The following is a 27,754-nucleotide window of genomic DNA, read 5'->3' as shown; positions in this document are numbered from 1 at the left end:
TATAATGAATTTGGCATATTACTAAAAACATAATGAATTTTATCGATAAGTATGGTCGTCAACAAAGTGAGAGTTGCACATATGTAATAACAAAGTAAGTGTTATCTTAATTTAAAATTAAATTTTATACATAAATAAACCCACTTGATAAATTTAAGACAGCTTATTTATTTTAATTGTTCTCAAATATAAAATGTTAAATTAATTACACAATATTATACGGCTCGTATCAAAACAAAATTAATTAATTTTAAATATTTTTATTTCACATTATAATTTACATAAATGACAAATTTAGCCAAGTTGTATTTCATTTAAATTTCGAAAGTTACATGCTTTCTTAAACATAAACGTTGCTCACGTGTTGAAATCTTCTGGTAGAATGAGGACTTGGCTTATTTTGAAGGCTTTAAGTATAGATTGCGTATTTTAAAACATCTTTTGCTGAAAAAAACAAAACAAATATATATAAAAGCATTTATATTCATTATGAACGTATTAATGACAAACGTTAAATAAGGAAAAATCCATTTCATAATTATTAATTTAACAACTGAAAACATTGATCCCAAGCTTTTTAAATGTTTGTTACGACATTATTGCTTTTCAGGTTAAAGCAAAGTCTTAATGTAATTCTCTTAGTCAATATTTTACAATTTGTTTACCTCTATTACATTTACAACATTGACACTTATAAACAATGCAGTACCTTGTGTTTAAGTGTATGGTACAACCATATGTGATATGTAAGCTTTGGAAAAGAGTGTAAATAAAAATGTTTTCTTTTAAATAACAATTTATTTTTATGGGCTTTCGTTTCTTAATGTCAACATAGATAATTATATTTTACTTTAATGTAATATATATATTTTTCTTACAAACAAAGTAAACTACTTAAAGGAATTATCAATTTTAAAATTTAGGTGATGAAAAAATACAAAATATAACTTGAAATATTAATATGAAAAATATTTATATACTTGCACTGTTAAGTGAAAGTTTTTTATATCCATCTTTCACTGACAGTTGGTAAAGTAAAAAACTGCATGTACGGAATTTTCTTCAAGACGGGGAGAAACACCACTTACCGATTATATATAAATAATTATATAGATACAAGTAATTGTCGTTTATGTAAAATCTATTTATTAATGATAAGTAAAACTTGGCAAACATTAAGATTTAAAACTAAATGGCTAACATAAGAAGTAACTTTTATTTTTAAAGTCATTGCCAGCTAAGGAAATCAATTTATAACGTTCATTGATTGAGTAGCAAATAATCATTGATTTAAAATATGTCTGCAATGGACATTTTTCTAAGACATAGCAATAACTTAAATGAGTTATTCCTGGCGTAATTTAAGTTTTTTACTTCTCAGTACGTTCGTAATGCTTCTTTTCTTTAATCAGTATTTTCGTATCATTTAATGAACAATGTCATAAATGGAGTGTTGGAAATCAAACATTATTAAAGAGAAAATGAAGAAACATTTAGTCATGTTAATATAGCAGAGGTCTTTTTTTATTTTTGGATAGACATTGCATTAATTTTAAACATAATATTAAGAATATTAAAGAAAATATTTCTGAAGACTATACGTAAAAAATTGATTAACGTACAAAATACAGAAGGCTGTATTAAAATTTTTAATATATTTAAATATATATTCAATAAAACATTATGAGACTTAAGTATTTTTGTTATTTTCAACCAATCTTTAACCAAGTTTCATTGAGGATTAATAAAAAAATAAATTTAATTTATTCTATCAAATATAGGTATTATTTATTGTAAGTTAATTTATTCATTCGATTATATGTGAAAATATTATCTAAGATTAAATGTTAAGGTTATTGCATTACCGCTTATGTTCTCCTAAATGATATTACAAGCATATACAATAACCAAAATTTTAATCTTGGTATAACCGCAAATAAATAATTAAAATAAATACACAAAAATTAAAGTGTACAAAGCAAATTAAAATATATTTATATCTGAGTATGAATGCTACATAATTAAATTCTATTAAAATACCCTAATCTTCTCGGCACAGCTCTGTCCCATGTATTCATTGTTAATTTAATAATTTATTAATTGTTAATTTCTTTGTACGTGGAATGTGAACGTGCTATTGTAAAAAAGTATAATATATATACTTACAGCCATCAGACACTTGCAAATAACATCAGAGGCTTCTGTGACTGGCTCACATGACTTTATCTTCTTGGCGACTGAAACAGACATAAAATATTAGTAAAATTTAACCATGGAATAATTTTCACAAAATTTTTGATTTAGAAGAGAGGGTGAGTCACATTATTTATGTGTTCTTTTTCTAGTCACCGAGCTGAAGACGTGACTCAGATAACGGACGGGCTATTCATCCCCTCTTGAAAAACTTGTCATTCTTTATTTCAATGAGTTTCTGCAGCAAAGATTATTTGCAAATTGATTACTTACACATTAACGTAACAATAAATTACTAATGGTAATGACAATTACCATCAATAGCTTACATAATTTCTCTCCCATATTTCTTTCGAAAAATTGTTAAAATATTAGTACCTATATTTGCAAACCTCTTCTCGAGGCAAAGTTTCTTTTACAATGATATGTTTAATAATTTTATTTTCATGTTTAACATTGTTCTTTAGTTTAAACTTGATTAATACAAATTTGATAATTGTTCTATATAAGTGAAAAGCATTGTCCTTTTTAATATAAATATTTATTGCAGGAATGCTAATTACATTTTTTTAAGTTAGAGAAATCACAATTTTTCTCATGTTTTGTACATAAATGGTAAGCAACTTCTTGAAAATTAAATCATTAAATATTAGATAATTGTTTTGTGTAAACAATTGAATATATAATAATGAATTATCTATATCACAGCAATATTTTTTTTAGGTGTGAGAAAATTATTGGAAAAAATGAAGCTGTAGGTGCCCAAATTGAAAATGGGAAAAGTTTTTTAACTTACCTTGAGCCTGGCAAGTATTTCCAGCTTTAATCATTTTCTCTTTCTCTGGTTTGTTGCGACCAAACTTTTTACTCATTTCTTTCACGCCTTCAATGTTTACCTGGCAAGTCTCAGGGTTTATCTGAAAAATGGTGATCGAGAAGATGCAACATAATAGAAAATTTTGGGTGTCAGAACCCTGATAGAAAAATTAATGTAAAAAAACATCTTAGTAAATTCAATTATTTAAATAATTTTTTTACATGGTTCGAATAAACAGCCTTTGAACCAATACATGATAGCTATAAGATTTTAGTGCCAATAATATTATATTTTCTTATATTCATTATAATATATTGCAGATTTTCCCAGTATAAAATTTTTAAAAAGCCTATATTTTTAATTATGGTACATCACTATACCCACAAGAAAAGAAAGTTATGTCATCTAAACAAACTATTTTATTACAATGAAAATTTGTTGTGTTACAATATTAACTCTCGGTATACGGCCTTTGGTAGGTGTTTATTTCGTGTATGGGACGGAAGTCGAAATAACGGAAATCTATAACCACGATACCGAAGTCGTCAAGATGGCGGACACATGTATAGCGGTTGAGAAGCTAAAGGGGTAATTTTTTACTTAAATCAAACATCATCACTGCAAAATCGTTCTATTACTGTCTTTAAAATCATAATTATATTAAAATATTAAATTGTAATGAATTTGAATCAGCTCAATAAGTTAAATGTGTGTAAAGAGGCAGAATTTCGACTAATATATGTCCTTTAAGCAAAAACAAACAATTATACAAAAACATACTTAGTGTTATTAGAAGTGAATACAAAGGTTTCAGTTGAAAAATTGAGTTATGCCATAGAAGAATAACTTCCAATTTATTCGGAAGTTTATAGTATATACTGTTTATTGGATTCTTACAAGTTGGGAAAGATTTTAATAAAATTCATTGTCGAATATCAGGACCGAATCGGGGTTTAGGAACTTTTCCAGTATTTTTTTTTGTATCGGGGCATTTCTATTAGTTAATTTTCCGTTTCTTTCGTGCTGCTAGCTGCGCCTGATGGTAGCAAGCAATGTTTACGGTCCAGTCAGCGATTTCTAGCGGCGAACGCAGAAAGTACGTATGTGATTTGCGTCCAGAAATGTTGTATATGAAAAACAAATATTTTATTTATCAGTTTATTTATCCCGCTTGGTATAAGTTTGAATAAATCTAGTAAAATTACATGTCCGACTTTAGTATTATAAGTGTATTTGCAACATGAGCACACATCATTTTTCTTGTCACCGAAGTTATTTTTTACACATCACTGGCGATTGCTGAAAGAATAACTGACTTTTTTATTGTATTTATATTGTAGGTATTTGGTAAATTTAAATACAAGAGCTTTGTGAATGCGTAAACTTATATCCTAAGGGACATATTAAATAAAATAATCGTATTTTTAAATAAGAAAGCTATTCAGGCAAAAATAAATGTATAGGAATACAATTATAAAAAAAAATTAAACTCAATTCCTCTTATTTAGCTTATTTTAATAGCTAAGTGACAGTTTAATGTTAGTTTATTTTTATGAAGAAATATTGATGTTTAAATACATAAAGAGTGGGAAGTAAGAAACTATGCATGAATAAAATATTGTCAAATTTAAGTACTACTTTTTTTCCTTATTTTTTTAATGTGGGAAGATTATTTTGTCTCATAAAAGTGTTTAAATTCCTTGATATGTATTTCTGCACTTGGAATAGAATTTTTCATTTAAAAATAACTCTTGTAAATATTTTTTTTGTAGGCGGATTCTGGATATTATATAGTAATGAATCATTTTGTGCATTTGAAAAGTTATTTTATTTACAAACTAAGTGTAAAAAATTAACAAACGTAACATTTTTTCAAAAAAATTTCATCGATAGCGATCAAGTGGGATAAAAGTTAAAGGGCGAAGAAATATTTACACACATTCAAAAACAGGCACACAAAAAGGAATGTGAAATCATGAGAGTTTTTGGCTTTTCAAAAAAGACATATATTAAGACGATGATGTTTTAGTTATTAGTCTTCTCTAAAAAAAAGACTGTCAAATATATACTATTGTTTTATATTTTATTAGATGTATGATAATTATTCATTTTAATGCAAAATATTAAACAAATTTGAATACTCACCATGCCAGCGGATTTAGTGACGCATAAAAGAGCTTTCTGAAACAACCAGCCATGACAATTAAATAAGAGAATTAAAAGCATTAAAAAACATAAAATACTTTTAAGAAGATCATGTCTTACCTTTCCAGATTCTGATTGAGGGCATTTCTGTGCAACCATATCCATTTGTTCCTCTTAAATCAAATAGAAAGAAAAAACAATTATGACCAAGCAAAACATAAACAAGTTTTTTATACGTGTCAAAACATTACAATATAGGCTATGCCATCATCAATGAACATAATTTTAGATTAAGAAGTAATTTAGTGAAAACCAAATATAATTTCCCATTATGGTAAAATTATTATGTCCTTATTAGTAGACATAAGCAAGTCAAAATAATTCAAGTTTAAATAAGTATATATTTCAATAAGTAAATTAAAAATATGGGGAAAGGTGTATTACTTAGTTTCAATAAAAAAACACTCGTTTATTTCCTTTTTGACAAGTTTGTTTATTTGTTCATTTGTTCATTTGTTCATTTCTCTTGTTGTTTTGGCAATCAGTGATGTCATGTCTATACCTCTTTTATACATTTGCTATATTTTAAAATATGATTATTTCAAACAAAAATTTAAATTTTGGAATAAATTGCTTGATTGTAATAAATTTCAAGCTTTTATAAATACATTGATAATAATAGTGTGAAAGGCATAGAAAAGGAAAAGGTGGTTTTTATAATGAAATAAAGTGATAAAATAAAATGGGTCAAAATAATTGTCATAGTAAATTTACCAAAATTTTTAAATATATTCTGGGTATCCATCAGTAAGGGATAAAAATTGTTATATCAGTTTAAAGGAAGAGCAAATGATATCGTAGTATCTACCTAAGCAGGTGGTAAATTTAAACGGTTAAAAATGTATATGATACTATATAAATTTTACTTACTCTTATTCGTTCTGTAACTGCTTCCGTATGTTAAAAGGTAAAAAAAGCTATTATTTTTCATATTTCCCAAACCAAAGAATGAACATTTGTAAACATTTCTTCATAAAAGTAATGTGAAAAATGTTTAAATTTTTAATCTCTTAAAAAAATAAAAAACAATTAGTAAAATAGAATATGAATAATTTTAATAATGCAAATTTATTTAAGTAATAACATTATGAAATTTAAATTAGTATTCTAACTAAAAATTCATTTTTTCTACTTAAATTACAATTAGTAAATTTTGCTTTATTACCATTCGTAATAATACATGTAATATATGTTTGCCACTTTACTTAATTCTATCTTAACTATCACCAAATAACCTAAAGAGATGTTTGTATAAATGAAAGCGAAATATTGATAAAATTTTAATGAATTCATTTATGTGTATAGGTTTGAATGTGGTTTTAAGTTTTTTAAATGGTTATTGCAATGGGAAAGCATAAATTAATATTTTTATTCGATTTCAAATAAATACTGATGCCTATCGTAACCGTTATCATAGTGAGACTTTCAGACAATATTTATATAGTTTGTCGTTTATTGCTCCATAGACCCCAAAAGTAACGTCATCTCAAACGTTTGTATATATTATTATTATTTATATTACAATTTTAGGTCACGAGAAGTATTGCAATTTTTCACAAATAACTTTAAAACTGATACAAAAAATTTAGAAGTGAAAAATCTCATTTGATTTTAATAATAACCAATATCCGACCAAAAGGGTATTAATGGGGAAGGTTAACAAAAACATAAAAATCGCTGTAACACCAATAATATAAAAAATATTACATCTATTTGAACGTATTATAACACATAGAAGTAATACCAAAATATTTTGTCTGAAAAAGTTTTTTATATGACCAAACATAAATGAAAGTGGTTGAAAAAACAAGGGCTGGAGGACCAAAATATCAAAACTCTATTCGTAGGAACAAAATCTAATTCATAAATATTATGTATTATCTTTTACTTATTATTGAAACCTTTCATCTGAATTAAAATTATTATATGAACCATTGCTACAAGGGGTTGAAATAATTAGGGGAAAGAATGAAACCATTTTCATAAATGCCTCAGTAGGTACTCTATCATATCCGTTTACATTTTTTGTATATATAATTGTATTTGTCTAATATAATTGTCAGAAACAATTTTTTTTAAAACAAACTGTTTTTGCAGTGGTTGAAAAAATAAAGGTGTATAAATTTAAAATTTTATAATTTTTGTACCATTTACACTATTAAATTCGTTCTGTTTTATTCTAAACCTTAAATTAGTATTACCAATTTTCGTCAGAAATATTTTTCATACGACCAACAATTTCTGCATGCAGTTGGAAAAAAAAATGTTTGAGGACAAAAAAACCATAACTCCATAAGCACAACATCGAATTCGTAACAATCATCTATTAATATTATAATTTTTATCATACCTTTGCCTGAAAACATTTTTTGATTAGACGAACCATTTTTGCAAGGGGTTGAATAATAATGGGTAGAATTTAAAAACAAATAATATCTCTCTTAGTAGGTACACTATCAAATTTTTTAAATTGTTTTAATTATTATAATTTTTTTACCTAAAACATATTTTTGAAACAATTTTTTATTACATAAACCATTAATGCAAGGATATGAGACCTGGGGTTGTAAAAAGAAAGAAAGAAAACTTTCCTACCATGTAAACCTTCAAATAAATTTTATTTTGGTTTAAATTTTTAAATATAGATGAAATCTTTTGTTCATGGTAGATTTTATATCCTAAATATTTACTGCAATGAGTGGAAATAACAAGTATAGAAAAAACAAATTTCATTACTTTTTTAATAGCTATACTATCAAATATATTATAAATTTTTGTAAATCTCTTACAATTTATCCAAACCCTTTGGCTAAAATCATTTTTTATGATGGACCTATTACCTTTAAAACAGGGGGTTATAATTTAAAAAAATTATAACTTTTTTACTATCAATTTTGTCGGAATTTATTAATAACCTTCTAAATTTTACATTAAAACTTTCTCCAAACATTATTATACTACCACATATTAAAGCAAGGTATAAAATATAGTGTTTTAATATCAAAAATAATTAGCTAGCTTAGTGGACATAATATAAAATTCATTTAAACATTCAATGCTGGATGCATTAAGTTAAAAACATTCAAAATATTTTAGCTGCATGGAATATGATAAAATGTTTAATTGATCTTTTTTTTAATATTGGCGAACATGTAGGATGTTATATACATACATATAATTCTTAAAATGTTTCACGAGTTTATAGAAGTTTCAACAAATGTTCCATAAGAAAGGAATTTTTTGGATATACGATATAGCTTGTTACAATGTATATCATTATAAACCTCCAAACTGACAACAAAAATGAATATGAAATGAATATGCAAATACAGAGTGGACAAAATCAGACAATGTAAAAAAAAATACCTTGACAGCACAGAAAATTTCGTTAAAGGATTAGTCAAACTTTACTACAATATATACGATAAGAGTAGGCTTGGGAACGACGAGACAACTGCGACAATAACAGTTAATACTGTACCCACGCGTGTTTTAATAGTATTTATATAATATTATAGGCCCCTTCTGGGAGGGGTGCCCTCAGAATGGTTAATCTGATTGCCGTAACAAAAGGGATAAACAACAGTGCTATAACAAGTAAACGAGGGATTTCCAAAAACGACTGTTACCAGAACAATTTATTAAATAATTTATCCAGGGCGATCAACAACTGCCAAAGTTCATTACATATGTTCAAACATGGGAATTTCACATTGATATGCTTTCCAAGAGCAAGTTATTGACAAGAGCATACTCCATCATGATCTCAAGTATGTGTAAGTTATTTTTATTTCATTAACACGTTACTGTACCTCGTTGTTAAATATGTTCCTTTATCAATACAGATCAGAAATTCACACTAAATATTGAGGGTTACAAATTTGAGAATCACACTCAGTCTTATTGGACACACGCGGCTGAAAGCCCCATATTACACAAAGCGAGCCATCTTAAATGATCCTCAAGGCACAAGCATACAAAGGTGGTTAACACGCCGTACATCATAAATTTGTACTCTAAATAGTTATAAAAAAAGGAAGACTTGGTAAAGAACAAACAGAGAATGTGCGCACATTAATTACACAAAGAATAAAAAGTGATAAGCTTCGCTGCCAACGCTGGGACTAACATCCCTATCCTAGCGGGTAAATTACAGAGCCCTCGCGAAAATTGTCTCGCAGTGCGCGAATCACAAATACATCTCGCGAGTTACGGTTGACTAAGGGAGGAAAAGCTCTAAGAATTACTCAAAACAGAATTTAGAAGGTGGCAGCCGAGACAATGATTTAAAAAAAAACCTAGTAAGGAAAATTTAAAACATTTACGTTAAAATACCGGGGGCGGCCACCGCGCCCCATCAGAAATCACTCAAAGTCAATATCAACCGTACCTTATCAGCGAGAGCAAAAGAGTGTTGATTGGTCGGAGTCCCAGCGTCGAAACAGAAAGAGGAAGGGGGAACAAGCCCTTATAAAAACTACCCAGGTGGCGCTAGCGTCGTCAGCCGCCGACCGAAGAAACGAAAAGAGGGGAGCGGGAGGGGAGGCGTTTCAAGCAAATGTTAATGGAGGGAATGAGAGGGAGGGAATGCCGTGTGCACGGGCGCCCATGCAGCCCGTTACAATACAAGGGGAAAAAAAAACTTTGGCCAACACAGACAAAAACAGAGGAATCCAACGATGATTCAAAAAGATAATACTGACATCAGAAATACAATGCAGGTCTCACATGCGAACCCAAATATGGAACTAAACCAATGTACTTAAAACACTACGAAGACAACAGTTGCGATGTTTTGGGAACTGTTGTGTCTTAAGAAATCTACTTTCTTCGTTCCTTCATTACAAAAAATTAATTTAAAAAAAATTATTTCCAAGATAACTCTACTGCATTACAGCTTCATGAATTTGTCTTAAGTAATTTCCTCGTAAATGATTTCACACTGTTACCATCTTGCTTAAATTATTTTTAGCATTAATACTAAATTAATAAAATTTAAAAATGCTTGTAAATATAAATTAATAAATCTTAAATCTTAATTTAAAATTGTTAGGATTATTTTTTTCTTAAGTTTTAAGTTTAACGTTGTTAATTAATAAATTTAGTTTTGATCATTAAATGTCTATTTAATTAAGTCAAACATACTTTGAGACATCGAAACACCTTCTGTTTTTGTACAAATATCAGATTTCTTCTTTAACATTGATACTAACTTCCCATTTAAGCCTCCTTCACTGACCTGAAACAATGGTAAACAATTGCTGATATCAGTTATGGATTTTAATTGGGTTGGCACTTTATAAGTGTACAATATAGCTTCATTAAATATAAATTAAATAAATTTAATGACAGATTTGTTAAACAACAAATTGAAAATTAATAATATATATTTTTTATAATTCCTGAGAAATATATGATTGTATAATCTAATTACTTAATACGTAATTTTTATTAACAAATATATTATTAGTAAATTTAATATCATACCATTCAAATTATTACCATTTACAATAATAATTTGAAGTATTATTTAAAGAATAAATAAGTAAAAATATTGAAAACAATAAAACTAGTGTTATTTTATTATACTTAATATTACAGCTTAAGTAAAAAATTCAATTGATTTACGTCCCTATATTTTAATAAAATATTCAAATATTTCTTATTTAATATCTTTACTATGCCTCGATTTGCAGGTATTACCTGTGCTAATATATTTATACATTTGTCTCGTACTACAATTTTTATCTTATAAATATACATAAAAACGTTTATGGAATGTCTCATATAAAATCTCAGATAGATTCAATATTTATAAATTGCACAGGAAAAAAGTAGTTCAATTTTTGACATTCAAAATATTTGCAACAATCATTCTATTATATAATTTTTTACATCTAGGTGACCAAATATTTTAACTACGCATAAATATCAAACAAAATATTTTTGTATGACAGGTACAAAATCATTTAGTTAATTTTTTAACTGATAGTAATTTTATACCACATTAATATTTTGTAAGCATACGATAAAATGTAAATTTTTCTCATGTTCAAAGAAGCTCATTATTAAATAACCATATTTATTATTTTTATTAGAATATTTTATAAATTTAAAATAAAAACTTTTCTGGGTTTAGAAATGATATATCGTAAATTTAAACTAGCTAAAACGAATTTGTTAGTCATATTCACTTTATAAGCGAAAACAATACACTAGTTTATGAAAACATTTTTGTACATTATAATTAAAACAATTATAATTTATTGATATATTTTTGACATGTACCAATACGTTACTGATAAAATGAAAATACAACTTTAAGACAAAATATTGTGAAAAACTTTGTAAACGAAGATAGTATTTTATGGCGAATTAAATTTTTCTATGTATGAATCGTTCCATAAGTTAAGTTTTGTTATTTAAAAATAATATTAAATAATTTTTTTATTTATATACATTTTTTTAACGTTTTAACAATTTTTTAACAAATTAATTGTGTCTACATTAATTTTACTAAATAACTTATGAAATTATTATTTTGGTAAATAGAAACGTAACAAAGTTTTCTGTAAAAAATGATTTTTAAAAATATGTCTTAAATAGGTTATAAAGATGTATAGGATTCATTTACTAATTTGTTTTAGTCTTCAAAATTGCGGAATTAATGAGTTAAGTGATAATTTTGATGCAGGAATATTTAATGTATTAATAAATTAATCAATTTGACAAGCCAGAATAAATTCTGTTTTATGTAACAGATATTCTCAAATTTATTTTTGAATTTTTTATGAAAAACACTGAATTGGAATGGACTTAAAACAGAAATTCGTAACATTTTAAGTTATTTAACTGAAAATTAACATATAAGCCATGTAATCGTTACCAGGACACAAAATATTTTTTTTTTAATGCGAGACAGTAAAAACAATTTTAGATGAATTAACTATGTATGTATAAATTTTATAATTTTTCATAAAAACTTTATGAAAATAATAAGAATGATATCCTCCTCCTGCAGTATACTGTAAGACGTAGAGGCCAATAAAACATAAATTTTATGACAAAAATTGTTTTAAAGTAAACATTTTTTTTAACATTTTTGCTAAATGCATTGCAGTGAGTTCATTCAAAATGAAAGCCTTTGATATCCCAATGTAGTAAAAATTTTGATATGTTAAACAAACTCAACCGTTTGATTTTGTTTGAAAACAATACATTATAAATTTATATTCTTATTTTTTGGTTTAATATTTTTCTGATTTGTAAAAAGTATATTTAATACAATTTAGGAAGTATCCATTAAATAATTCATTATTGGAACCTTAAAATAGTAATCAAATTGTTACTGTTTTCCGTGGTATTCTATAAAATATTATTTAGGTTTATCTATTTAAAAATATTTAAATTTAAATTTATTTAATTATATAATACAAAAATTAATCAGGGTTTACTACTAAGCAAATTATTGATTATAAAAGAGTATTTTTTTAACGCTGTGCGAGACTATATTTTAATCATTTGGTATACTACTTCTAAAAAGTATTTACAAAAATATTTTTGGTTTATAAAAACTGATAACTTTTCGTAATTAATCACAATTTTATTTTATACTTATACACATACATGTTCTTGTTATTTCCATAGACAAAACGATAACAGTTTCTTTATATCGACACAAAATAAAAACCGTCAATTTATATAAACATACATAAACGGGAAAAAGATACAATGGATGGCGCTAAATATGAATTCATTTTAACAAAAACAAAAGTGTTAGATTTTTGTACTGTACTGTTGCAACATTTCACGTCAAAAATACTTGACGTTTTCTAATAGACTTGTTTGTTGGTATAAATTTTACGTATATCTATAGTTTTTCAAATATTTAAAACAAAGTTTTTTTTTTAAATATGTGCTCCGACGAGCTATTTGCCACAAATATTTATGTTTGATGGCTAGTTATAATTTATATTTTGCTTTTAAAACTATGGTAAATCATAATTGACTCATTAGTAAAAATTAAAAACTGTATGTTACAACGAGTGAGTATAATAAGCTTACATTTATCCCCTATTATTTTTTTTTTTATTTTTCATTACTTTGAATTAATAAACATAAAATTATACAATCTTATAGAGTGATTTCTTTAAAGCAGAAGATATGTGCAAAATTAATGTTGAAAGTATGCTCAGTTATTAAATTTGCGAAAAAATATTATTTTTTATCCAAAAATATTATTTCAAAATATTTTTTAGTTTAAAAAATTAAGTTTTTATCGGGTTACCTACGTTAAAACTTCATTTTTATTTCCAAACGTTCTTAACTTAATCGTTTGCTTTCAAATAACATATTAAGATTTTCCCTATCTTGTATCCTCAAACATGTAATTGTATTACATTTCTCACTTTTGGCGAGTGTGTAAATATCACTTTAAAAAATTATTTAAGTAGTATAGGATAGTATGTTCTGGGACTGGCTTCTGGCTGTGGAGCCTGTGGAGCCGACCGCCATCTTGGATTTTGACGTCACAGCGGCCATCTTGGATGACCTTGACCTTGACCTTTGACCTTGACCTGGAATTTGATCCTCAAAAATCGCCAAAAATGACCAAAATTGGGCAAAAATTGCCCAAAATTCCTCACAAATCACCAAAATTTCTTTTTTTTTGAAAAATATTTCCGCCAAAAAATCTCAAATAATTCCACAGTTCAAAAATTAGGATTTCGAAAATCCTCAAAAGTCGCTTTGCCCTAGAAAAAACGAATTCTCCTAAAAGCAGGTTAAAACTCTTAAGAGCTAGCCGCTTATAAGCCGCCGACCTTGAAAATAAGGATGTCATGGCAGCCATATTGGATGATGATGTCACCGTTGCAAATTTTGTTACGGCCGCCATCTTTAACTTTTTTATTTATTATCCGATTTTAATGGAAAAAAATTTAAAAATTATAAAAAATCCATTTAATAAAAATTTTATAAATTATTTATAAAAAATGTACTTTACGACACGGAGCTCAGAGTCCTCGGTTCGAACCCGGTGAGGGCAAAAAAAAAACTAAAAATGACATCCGATCCTTCCATCGTGGAGGGCGCTGGCATACTGACTCCCACCACTTTTTTCAAAGCATATATATATTCACCTAGTATGACGTCATGTCCGCCATCTTGTCTTCGATGCTGGAAGCCATCATCATTGTATCGTCGGCTAGAGTGCGCTGACGCCATGTTAGTTTAACTCTTACCCGCTAGAGTGCAGTAATCATTTATTACTAAGGTGCCCGCCATCTTGAAATTTGGCCGCCATCTTGAAAATCCGTAATTATTTAGCTAGAAATTCGGGAAAAGTTCCAAAATTTATTAAATAAATTTTCAATCAATATACTGATTGACCCGGTCAGTTCCTATCCTTGGTTCGACCCCTGGCCGATACAAAAAAATTAAATATAACATCAATTTAACATAATAGTAACAGGTTAGAGGAATTAAACACCGCAAGTTCTTTTACAAACAGAATATTTATTACATAATTTCTATTCTACTACAGGATCACTTACGAAAGCTAGCAAATTTATAATCAATCATTTAGTTCCGCATCGGTGTGAAATGACTTATTCTTAGCTCCAATCGGTTTATACTAGACAGAGTCCAACCAGATCATTTACTGACATAGTTCTCCTCTTCTTGACAGAGTTTCTGGATACCGTGTTTAACAGTTTGCTTCACATCGTTAGAACTGTAAATTACTGTAGCCGATGTCTTGAATGCACACTTTTTCACTTTGTCATCTAACGGATATGGCTTTCCATATAGACAGTCCAACCACAAGTTATATTTTAATGGTCCGTTTGTTGCTACGTCATCAGTAAGCTGATTGATTATGTCCTGTCTGATATCATCAAGAAAAGTACAAATATCCTTCTACTCACCGAACGTATTTAGATAATAGTAGTCTTTCAACGTTCCACGAAATGCAGTCTGCGCCAAGTAGAAGCCATTATCGTTCACTTGTAATGCTCCGAACACAGTCTTAGGTTTAGGTCCATGTTCAGTCGTCATAGCAATCGGTTGCTGCGCATCTGTTTTTTTGATTGTACGCTCACGAGCCTTCAATCTAAAGCGAGGAGTCGAAATGTCTGCAGGTAGTTCAGCAGTAGGCACACGGACTTCACCTTTACATATTTTCGCATGTCGTCGCAAACTATCAATTCGAGTAAACCATTCATGACAATCATCACATCGAAACTTTATACGAGAAGGATTCTTTTTGCATTTGCTCCGCTCATGTCTTCGTGCATCATGGGAAAATGTGAACGACATATCACAGTAGCTGCAAGGATACCGTGCCGATGTAGACGAACCTTTCAGACCCAATCCAGATATAGACGTTGCAACAGTAGTACCATTTCCAGGCATACTCTTATGAACATCGACGCATCGCTGTTGCACCGAAACCTTTACTTTCTGCCGCACAGCAGGACCTTTACATGTCTTCATGTGCGTTTTCATATCATCTTTTCTGGCAAACTGCTTATGACATTTCTCACAAACAAACATTTTACGATATAGGTTCTTGGCACATTCTCTCTTCTCATGCCGTCGAGCATTGCTGCTGTTTGAGAAAATCTTGTCACAGTAACAGCACCGATGTTCGTTAGTTGTTGTCGATTCGGCATCCATTGAAGTCTCCATCGAGGGCGAAACGAAGTTCGTCAAGTTTTCCTGCACAGCCAGCACTACCGGGATTAAAGTCTCTTCTGCTGGTGGTATCGCGTCTGTTGAAATCTCCTCCAGTGTTGTCGACGTGGTTGTCAACGGAATCTGCTCCTTCTCCGTCGTAGCTGTCGTAAAGGTTCCCGTAGACGATGGTACAACCTCCATCGAGTTCGACGTTAAAGTCGGTAAAGATGCCATCGAGTTCGCAAGAACAGGTAATTACGTGATTAATGCACCAGAAGAAATAAACTAGGTGATCCTTACACCGCCGACGTCAGTAACAAACTGAGCGCCCTGCTGTCTAGGACTCGCTTATATACATGCACCGTATGGAATAATACGCTAGTCAAATCAAGAAACATCTACAATAATACTAGAGTCAAAACAACATTAAAAATAGAAGGACCATCAACAAAAAGGAAGCACATTCTGGAAGCACAATAAAAAAAAGGCAGCACATTTGGAAGCACCGACAACGAAAAGGCAGCACATTTGGAAGCACCGACATCTAAAAGACAGCACCGCCATCGAAAAGGCAGCACATTTTGGAAGCACCGACAACGAAAAGGCAGCACCGTCATCGTAAAGGCACGGACCGCAAGTCCGGGTCATTTCAATATCAGACATATAGACCATGAACACAGTACACACAGGAAACGGATCGTACACACAGTACACACAGGAAACGAAACGTACACACAGTACACACAGGAAACGGAACGTACACACAGTACACACAGGTAACGGAACGTACACACAGTACATACAGGAAACGGAACGTACACACAGTACACACAGGAAACGGAACGTACACACAGTACACACAGGAAACGGAACGTACACACAGTACACACAGAAAACGGAACGTACACACAGTACACACAGAAAACGGAACGTACACACAGTACACACAGAAAACGGAACGTACACACAGTACACACAGGAAACGGAACGTACACACAGTACACACAGAAAACGGAACGTACACACAGTACACACAGGAAACGGAACGTACACACAGTACACACAGGAAACGGAACGTACACACAGTACACACAGGAAACGAAATGATCACACATACAGTAGCGGAAACACGCACAGGCTTAGTTGGAAATCAGAATACAAGAAATAAAAATATTAAATTTTTACTTTTAATATTTTATTACTTCTCAACATTACACAAATACAAGTAAAAGAAGCCATTATTGTATGTAGCCAGCTTTCCTCAGTTCTTTGAGTATGAAGGATATTTCTTTGATGCACGGATAGTTTCCTGCACAAAGCGAGCCATGTAGAAGTCTTAGCCGCTCAACCAATATGTTTGGATCTTTCCATGATGTATAATCAATCTCTTCTACCACCATCTTACTTGCTTGTTTATTATAAATACTTTTAATATCACAATCGTCCCAGTGATCATAATAAGCATTATCAGATTTATTTATTATAACACGACGTTTCCATCGTTTCGGTCTCAGGACATCGCCACATTCTTCGATCTTGTCAGCTCTAGGTGCTTCATCACAGTCTATGCCTTTGTCAACAGCCTCAGAGTCACTGTAACAATCACTGTAGAAGACATCCTCTTCACCCAGATTACCGTATGAATTCGCTATCGATGATGTCGAAGTGTCTTCATCGTCTTCATGCTTCCTTTTTAGGAGTCCATCATTTTTACAAAGAATGGAGGATCTACTGAATATAGGCTTGAATGTATTCTCACTTTTCACGGTGTTGATACTTACATTAGTTTCAGTCTTCCTGAAGCCATTAGCATCCTTCAATTTATGTTCTTCCTCACGATCGGGTGAGCTAATACCATCACGCTTAGGACAAGGAAAATTATTGTCATAATGCAGATCACTCTTCTTTAGTCTAGTGGATCCATCGGTGTCCTCTATGCCGTAAGTAGTCTTGACTTTACATGTTCTACCATGTCTTTTGAAGCTGTCAATTCGTGTTAACAACCTGCTACAACGATTACAGCTTAACATGTTGCGTAGTGGGTTTCTAGCACAATAATTCTTCTCATGACGTCTAGCATTCCTTCTCATGACAAAATCCTTGCCACAGTATCTACAGCGGCTTCCTTCCGATTCAGCTATAGATAAAAAACCATGATCCATGGTAGCTTCTGTGACTAATGTTAGATACAAACTGTCAGTTTTCTCCAATTGGAACCATTTCTTAAATAGAGTTTTTGAAATATTTCATCAGCGAGAGTTAAGTTATCTAATGCAAAGCAAATTGATGCAAGTAGTTCTGGCTGTCGTCAACAGATGGCGCCACGTGTTGCTTGCAGGTAAATAATATATATTTCATTAATGTGGGATGCGGAACGCTCACTATCGATCGCAAAGGGAGGTTGGCTTCGATAGTATCCAAGGAGAAAAATGTTCGTCCTTCCTGCTAGTGCTTCTCAGATTTCTCACGGTCCGCCATCTTGGATTACGACGTCACGGTGACCATCTTGGATGGGTGTGACCTTGACCTTTGACCGAAACTGCAGGAATGATCGCAAGCACACGGATTAACCATAAAAATATTGATAATTATAATCAGGAGCACACGGAGAAAACCATCATAAAATTGGCAAGAATAATCAGGAGCACACGGAGAAAACCGCCACAAGTTTTCTTTGATATCATTTAAATACAAAAAAACGAAAAAAAATTCAAACTTTTTGCTAGCTTGTGAACTTCTCATTGTTGAGCAAAGATAGAGTTCTAGTACAAGCTAGCAAAAAGTTTGAATTTTTTTTTCGTTTTTTTTTTTGTATTTAAATGATATCAAAGAAAACTTGTGGCGGTTTTCTCCGTGTGCTCCTGATTATAATTATCAATATTTTTATGGTTAATCCGTGTGCTTGCGATCATTCCTGCAGTTTCGGTCAAAGGTCAAGGTCACACCCATCCAAGATGGTCGCCGTGACGTCGTAATCCAAGATGGCGGACCGTGAGAAATCTGAGAAGCACTAGCAGGAAGGACGAACATTTTTCTTCTTGGATACTATCGAAGCCAACCTCCCTTTGCGATCGATAGTGAGCGTTCCGCATCCCACATTAATGAAATATATATTATTTACCTGCAAGCAACACGTGGCGCCATCTGTTGACGACAGCCAGAACTACTTGCATCAATTTGCTTTGCATTAGATAACTTAACTCTCGCTGATGAAATATTTCAAAAACTCTATTTAAGAAATGGTTCCAATTGGAGAAAACTGACAGTTTGTATCTAACATTAGTCACAGAAGCTACCATGGATCATGGTTTGTTATCTATAGCTGAATCGGAAGGAAGCCGCTGTAGATACTGTGGCAAGGATTTTGTCATGAGAAGGAATGCTAGACGTCATGAGAAGAATGATTGTGCTAGAAACCCACTACTCAACATGTTAAGCTGTAATCGTTGTAGCAGGTTGTTAACACGAATTGACAGCTTAAAAAGACATGGTAGAACATGTAAAGTCAAGACTACTTACGGCATAGAGGACACCGATGGATTCACTAGACTAAAGAAGAGTGATCTGCATTATGACAATAATTTTCCTTGTCCTGAGCGTGATGGTATTAGCTCACCCGATCGTGAGGAAGAACATAAATTGAAGGATGCTAATGGCTTCAGGAAGACTGAAAGTAATGGAAGTATCAACACCGTGAAAAGTGAGAATACATTCAAGCCTATATTCAGTAGATCCTCCATTCTTTGTAAAAATGATGGACTCCTAAAAAGGAAGCATGAAGACGATGAAGACACTTCGACATCATCGATAGCGAATTCATACGGTAATCTGGGTGAAGAGGATGTCTTCTACAGTGATTGTTACAGTGACTCTGAGGCTGTTGACAAAGGCATAGACTGTGATGAAGCACCTAGAGCTGACAAGATCGAAGAATGTGGCGATGTCCTGAGACCGAAACGATGGAAACGTCGTGTTATAATAAATAAATCTGATAATGCTTATTATGATCACTGGGACGATTGTGATATTAAAAGTATTTATAATAAAAAAGCAAGTAAGATGGTGGTAGAAGAGATTGATTATACATCATGGAAAGATCCAAACATATTGGTTGAGCGGCTAAGACTTCTACATGGCTCGCTTTGTGCAGGAAACTATCCGTGCATCAAAGAAATATCCTTCATACTCAAAGAACTGAGAAAAGCTGGCTACATACAATAATGGCTTCTTTTACTTGTATTTGTGTAATGTTGAGAAGTAATAAAATATTAAAAGTAAAAATTTAATGTTTTTATTTCTTGTATTCTGATTTCCAACTAAGCCTGTGTGTGTTTCCGCTACTGTATGTGTGATCATTACGTTTCCTGTGTGTACTGTGTGTACGTTCCGTTTCCTGTGTGTACTGTGTGTACGTTCCGTTTCCTGTGTGTACTGTGTGTACGTTCCGTTTTCTGTGTGTACTGTGTGTACGTTCCGTTTCCTGTGTGTCCTGTGTGTACGTTCCGTTTTCTGTGTGTACTGTGTGTACGTTCCGTTTTCTGTGTGTACTGTGTGTACGTTCCGTTTTCTGTGTGTACTGTGTGTACGTTCCGTTTTCTGTGTGTACTGTGTGTACGTTCCGTTTTCTGTGTGTACTGTGTGTACGTTCCGTTTCCTGTGTGTACTGTGTGTACGTTCCGTTTCCTGTATGTACTGTGTGTACGTTCCGTTACCTGTGTGTACTGTGTGTACGTTCCGTTTCCTGTGTGTACTGTGTGTACGTTTCGTTTCCTGTGTGTACTGTGTGTACGATCCGTTTACTGTGTGTACTGTGTTCATGGTCTATATGTCTGATATTGAAATGACCCGGACTTGCGGTCCGTGCCTTTACGATGACGGTGCTGCCTTTTCGTTGTCGGTGCTTCCAAAATGTGCTGCCTTTTCGATGGCGGTGCTGTCTTTTAGATGTCGGTGCTTCCAAATGTGCTGCCTTTTCGTTGTCGGTGCTTCCAAATGTGCTGCCTTTTTTTTATTGTGCTTCCAGAATGTGCTTCCTTTTTGTTGATGGTCCTTCTATTTTTAATGTTGTTTTGACTCTAGTATTATTGTAGATGTTTCTTGATTTGACTAGCGTATTATTCCATACGGTGCATGTATATAAGCGAGTCCTAGACAGCAGGGCGCTCAGTTTGTTACTGACGTCGGCGGTGTAAGGATCACCTAGTTTATTTCTTCTGGTGCATTAATCACGTAATTACCTGTTCTTGCGAACTCGATGGCATCTTTACCGACTTTAACGTCGAACTCGATGGAGGTTGTACCATCGTCTACGGGAACCTTTACGACAGCTACGACGGAGAAGGAGCAGATTCCGTTGACAACCACGTCGACAACACTGGAGGAGATTTCAACAGACGCGATACCACCAGCAGAAGAGACTTTAATCCCGGTAGTGCTGGCTGTGCAGGAAAACTTGACGAACTTCGTTTCGCCCTCGATGGAGACTTCAATGGATGCCGAATCGACAACAACTAACGAACATCGGTGCTGTTACTGTGACAAGATTTTCTCAAACAGCAGCAATGATCGACGGCATGAGAAGAGAGAATGTGCCAAGAACCTATATCGTAAAATGTTTGTTTGTGAGAAATGTCATAAGCAGTTTGCCAGAAAAGATGATATGAAAACGCACATGAAGACATGTAAAGGTCCTGCTGTGCGGCAGAAAGTAAAGGTTTCGGTGCAACAGCGATGCGTCGATGTTCATAAGAGTATGCCTGGAAATGGTACTACTGTTGCAACGTCTATATCTGGATTGGGTCTGAAAGGTTCGTCTACATCGGCACGGTATCCTTGCAGCTACTGTGATATGTCGTTCACATTTTCCCATGATGCACGAAGACATGAGCGGAGCAAATGCAAAAAGAATCCTTCTCGTATAAAGTTTCGATGTGATGATTGTCATGAATGGTTTACTCGAATTGATAGTTTGCGACGACATGCGAAAATATGTAAAGGTGAAGTCCGTGTGCCTACTGCTGAACTACCTGCAGACATTTCGACTCCTCGCTTTAGATTGAAGGCTCGTGAGCGTACAATCAAAAAAACAGATGCGCAGCAACCGATTGCTATGACGACTGAACATGGACCTAAACCTAAGACTGTGTTCGGAGCATTACAAGTGAACGATAATGGCTTCTACTTGGCGCAGACTGCATTTCGTGGAACGTTGAAAGACTACTATTATCTAAATACGTTCGGTGAGTAGAAGGATATTTGTACTTTTCTTGATGATATCAGACAGGACATAATCAATCAGCTTACTGATGACGTAGCAACAAACGGACCATTAAAATATAACTTGTGGTTGGACTGTCTATATGGAAAGCCATATCCGTTAGATGACAAAGTGAAAAAGTGTGCATTCAAGACATCGGCTACAGTAATTTACAGTTCTAACGATGTGAAGCAAACTGTTAAACACGGTATCCAAAAACTCTGTCAAGAAGAGGAGAACTATGTCAGTAAATGATCTGGTTGGACTCTGTCTAGTATAAACCGATTGGAGCTAAGAATAAGTCATTTCACACCGATGCGGAACTAAATGATTGATTATAAATTTGCTAGCTTTCGTAAGTGATCCTGTAGTAGAATAGAAATTATGTAATAAATATTCTGTTTGTAAAAGAACTTGCGGTGTTTAATTCCTCGAACCTGTTACTATTATGTTAAATTGATGTTATATTTAATTTTTTTGTATCGGCCAGGGGTCGAACCAAGGATAGGAACTGACCGGGTCAATCAGTATATTGATTGCAAATTTATTTAATAAATTTTGGAACTTTTCCCGAATTTCTAGCTAAATAATTACGGATTTTCAAGATGGCGGCCAAATTTCAAGATGGCGGGCACCTTAGTAATAAATGATTACTGCACTCTGGCGGGTAAGAGTTAAACTAACATGGCGTCAGCGCACTCTAGCCGACGATACAATGATGATGGCTTCCAGCATCGAAGACAAGATGGCGGACATGACGTCATACTAGGTGAATATATATATGCTTTGAAAAAAGTGGTGGGAGTCAGTATGCCAGCGCCCTCCACGATGGAAGGATCGGATGTCATTTTTAGTTTTTTTTTGCCCTCACCGGGTTCGAACCGAGGACTCTGAGCTCCGTGTCGTAAAGTACATATTTTAAAAATAATTTATTAAATTTTTATTAAATGGATTTTTTATAATTTTTAAATTTTTTTTCATTAAAATTGGATAATAAATAAAAAAGTTAAAGATGGCGGCCGTAACAAAATTTGCAACGGTGACATCATCATCCAATATGGCTGCCATGACATCCTTATTTTCAAGGTCGGCGGCTTGTAAGCAGCTAGCTCTTAGGAGTTTTAAGCCGCTTTTAGGAGTTTTCGTTTTTTCTAGGGCAAAGCGACTTTTGAGGATTTTCGAAATCCTAATTTTTGAACTGTGGAATTATTTGAGATTTTTTGGCGGAAATTTTTTTCAAAAAAATTGAAATTTTGGTGATTTTTGAGGAATTTTGGGCAATATTTGCCCAATTTTGGTAATTTTTGGCGATTTTTGAGGATCAAATTCCAGGTCAAGGTCAAGGTCATCCAAGATGGCCGCTGTGACGTCACAATCCAAGATGGCGGTCGACAATCATCAATCCACAGCCAGAAGCCAGTCCCAGAACATACTATCCTATACTACTTATTTATTTTTATTATATTCTGTGGGATCAATTTTTTTAGTCATACATTTTATGCGAGGTTTTCGCGTCCACCTTTTGATTTACTTTCAAAAGCTGCCGTGGAGGGGGGAAATTGTTCAGAGAGAGAGAGAGAGAGAGAGAGAGATAGCTGGTGAGTGATTGCTCGATGGCTTGATAAACGAATATTTATCGATGGTGATGGAATATTATTTCAAAATCTTTCAAATACTTTTATCAACGCCTTCATACTTTCTCATTATTTTGCATAATTTTGCCTACTTTCACATACTTTCGCAGCCCTAAAATCCCAATTACGTGGTTCTACCCGGTGTTAGCATTAAAACTGTGATAATAATATGTATGGTTTGTATTAATAACTAACGTACTGAAATTCAAAAATAGTTTTTTAAACAATTAAATAAAGAGAAAAAGGAGCGTGAAAACTTAAATATCAGTTTCTAACTAAAGTGTGAATCAATCGTTGGCGTCTTTTAAAATAAAATGTTAAAATCACAACATCATAACTCACTTAAACTAAACTACATTTTCAATGTTAAACTGACCTGTAAACATCTCATAATTACCATAATAATTTAACATTCTAACAGTATAGTAACTATGTGTATGGTGTAAAAACTAGCAAGAATCTAGTATAGCATAAAATAATTATTAACGTGAATAAATTTAAAAGTTACGGGCAGTGACTCACATGAATTATTCAGTAATATTTCAGGTATTTAAATACTGATAAAAATTTAAATAAATTTAAGGAAAATTTTGTAATTAGATAATATACATAATATATGCAATGAAGGATTTATTTTCTTCGTAAATTGTTATTTCCAATAGTTAGAATTATTACAATTTAATTCATCATAAACCCATTGATTCATTCTTAAATTACACTGAAGGCTTGACCGACACTAGTAAAAATATACTTTCAACGCGTGATTACAAATTTCTAAGTATATTGCGGTACCCTAATAATTTCCTATCCCTCTTATGTGTGCAGTTTCGCATCTGACACCCGTTGCGGTCACGCACAAGTGTGATTTTTAGGTAGATTTCGAAGATTACGATACCTATTGTAGACATTACCACGATGCGACTTCCGGACAATTTTTATATATTTTTTCATTTAATGGTCCATAGATCCCAAAACCATCGTCTACTCAAAATTGTATACGTATATATATGTATATATATGTATATATATGTATATATATGTATATATATACATACATATAAACATATATATATATCCTTTGTGTGGAAATGATAACTGCCGTAATTTTTCACATATTACTTCTATAATTCTACATAAAATTTAAACACTGAAAATCTCGGTCACGTTCGTTAATGGGCAGTATGCGAACAAAGGGGTAGAAATAGGGAAGGGTTTTTGATAAACAGAAAAATCGCTATAACTACCATAAAAGAATAAATATCACATCCGTTTGAACGTATTATAAGTCGTGTGAGTAATACCAAAACCTTTGTTTAGAATATTTATACGACCAACCATAAGTGCAAAGGGTGGAAAAAAAGTCTACAATCATAACTCTGTACTAAGGCACACCATAAAATTCGTTCAAAGTGTTTGTAAACATTATAAATATTATCTGAAAGTCTTGTTGGAAAAGGTTTTCCTTATAACATACAATTGCTTCTAAACGTGAATAAAAGGGGTTAAAATACAAAAATAAATTCATAACTACCTTAGTAAGCACACAACTCAATCCATTGAAATATCTTTTGTTCAGTATATAATTTTTATCTTAAACTCTTTTTTGAAAACGTTTTTGTTAATACAAATAATTACTGCAAGAGGGAAGAAAAACCAGAATTTGTAATAAGAAAATAAATTAATCTTCACTACCATGTACACTATTGAATTAATTCTTAATTTTGTTTAACTTCATTCACTATGGTTAAAACTTTTCTTAAAATTATTTTTATCTAACCAACCATTACTGAAAGGGGGAAATAATAAGTTTGGAAAGTATAGTGTCAAATCTGTTGATATTTATTGTATTAATACTAAACTTTATCTAAAAGTTTAGCTCAAACAAGTTTTGATGAAAAAATAATTAAAGTAAAAACAGGGGTTGAAATTTAAAAAAGAATTGAAAACTTACTTGGTATCCAAACTGTTCGATTTTATTTCAAACAATCTTTTTATTATCTTTAACTTTCGTGCCCGGAAAAATTTTACTCCGCCAGTTTATTAGTGCAGGAGATGCAAAATTATTTTCGGGGGTCAAAAAATTTGAATAATTACGTTGGTTGCCATATAATATGAAATTAGTTCTAAGCTATTCAAAGCTGGATACAGAGAGTTAAAAATATTGGTATAATGTTCCCTGCATGGAAAAAGAGCAAATATTGAATCTAACATTTTGTAATATTAGTGAACATAAATATATTATGTACATTAAGTTTTAAAAAAGTTCCAGAATTTTATAGAAGCTTCCAAAATATTTCAGAAGAAATAATTTTATTCTCAACCTAACCACGCCTGTAGGCTGTGCCGCAATGAATTTTTTTTTAAATTTAAAACGAAGGCAATGTTCGCTTATTATAATATTGCCATGAATATATAAACTAAAGTACTTTCCATTTGCTCGGTACACACACATAAGCGGAACTGTAAATAACCGTAGGGGCAACAGAACAACACTTGATATATACACTTACTAAGACCAATCAGCTAACAAGGTTACGCGCTGGGTTTAGCTGGCCACAAGCACAACGAATTGCATTACAACTGTCGAGATAAAATTTAAAATTAACTTCAATATTTTGTTACTCGGCGCAACTTACCGAGTCCAATGACAATGGTAAGCCTGCTTACAGAATTTGTAATTTGATTGAATTTATACCCTTCCAACTATTATAATATCACTCCTGACATTTTACCATTTATTTTATTATAAAAAAATTTCCAGCAAGTTTACAGATAGTTTCTTACTACGCCAAATACTTAAGTAGAATAATCGATTTTTTAAAATAAATAATTAACAGTCCGATATTACAGAATAGAATCTATATAGTGATAGGTCCCTTCCTAACCAAAAATAAATATAAATTGGTTTAAGTAAAACCTAGTTTTTAAAAAAAAAATCATATTTCGGTACAAAATATGCATTCAAAAACTTGGCTTTTTAAATTTAAATGATTTAAGATATTTTAAAATATAAACATTTAAAAATAAATATCTAAGCACTTGCAATGTCTAGCGTATAATTTGTGGTTTTGTGCGTGTTTTTGTTAAATGTACAACATAACTGATCGAACGGGAAAAAATAATTTTCTTTTACAATTTTATCACTTTCTGTACTTGAGAAGGAACTTCAAATAGTTTCGCGATTTTTGTTTCACCCAACCTTATTTCAAATAAGTATTAGATTCCTTATATTAAAGTAAAACTGGCAGTGTTTAAGGAAGGCAAAGTTTAGCTTATTATTTTTATAAAAATACATATTCTACCCCAAAATAAGACGGATACCTTAAATTAACAAGTAGTTGGATAGTTTACTGTAGTCAAATAAATAAATGTAATATTTGGGTTTAACAGAGTATTTTCTATCGTTTTTTAATTTTATCTTTAAGTGTGTGTCATTTTTAAAAGTATAAATTAAAACGTTTGGAGCAATTATTACTATAAAACAATCAAAGGTTAATAAAATAATAATATACAATTTTAATCTCTGTTTAAAGTATATTTTTAGTTATTTTTAATCACAAAGTAAAAATGTAATGTCAGATATTTAAACAATTATTCGTCTAAAGAAAATATTTTGGAGTATTTTCTTTACTGTCGAAAAATCCAAAGCTATTTGGGGTACTTAAACTATTTACCAAAACTTTCTTCATATCACAGAGATTAAATTTTTTTTTTCCGTCTTCCATTTTCTATTTCACCGCGAATGCTTACCTGCAACATACACAGAAACGTGAAGATGGTCAAGGGCAGAAGAATTTTTTCGTAAGCCATGGCAACCGCTGTGCAAGTATGTCCAGCAATGCCACTTCCGGTTGTCTCCCCGTCAGTTTATATAGAATCCACCATAACTTCATTTACGCCGGCTGCCCTTTCTAATAACGTACACCTTTATATGTGACTAGAGGATGTTAAGGTAATGGCCCAGAATTTCAC

General features: G+C 31.7%; 1 protein-coding gene across 1 annotated transcript; it reads right to left on the bottom strand.

Moving 5' to 3' along the window:
- Positions 1-244: 244 nt before the first annotated feature.
- LOC134535639 (uncharacterized) lies at positions 245-27,754 on the bottom strand. Its single transcript, XM_063374825.1, has 7 exons — positions 27,533-27,754; positions 10,361-10,454; positions 5,276-5,328; positions 5,156-5,191; positions 2,990-3,110; positions 2,167-2,237; positions 245-444 (listed from the first exon to the last, which is right to left on the bottom strand). The coding sequence occupies exons 1-7, from the start codon at positions 27,590-27,592 to the stop codon at positions 430-432; spliced, it is 450 nt and encodes a 149-aa protein (XP_063230895.1). The 5' UTR covers positions 27,593-27,754; the 3' UTR covers positions 245-429.

The sequence above is a fragment of the Bacillus rossius genome, chromosome 10 (assembly GCF_032445375.1).
Source record: "Bacillus rossius redtenbacheri isolate Brsri chromosome 10, Brsri_v3, whole genome shotgun sequence".
Classification (NCBI taxonomy): Eukaryota; Metazoa; Arthropoda; class Insecta; order Phasmatodea; family Bacillidae; genus Bacillus; species Bacillus rossius.
This window is presented reverse-complemented; position numbering and strand designations above follow the sequence as displayed.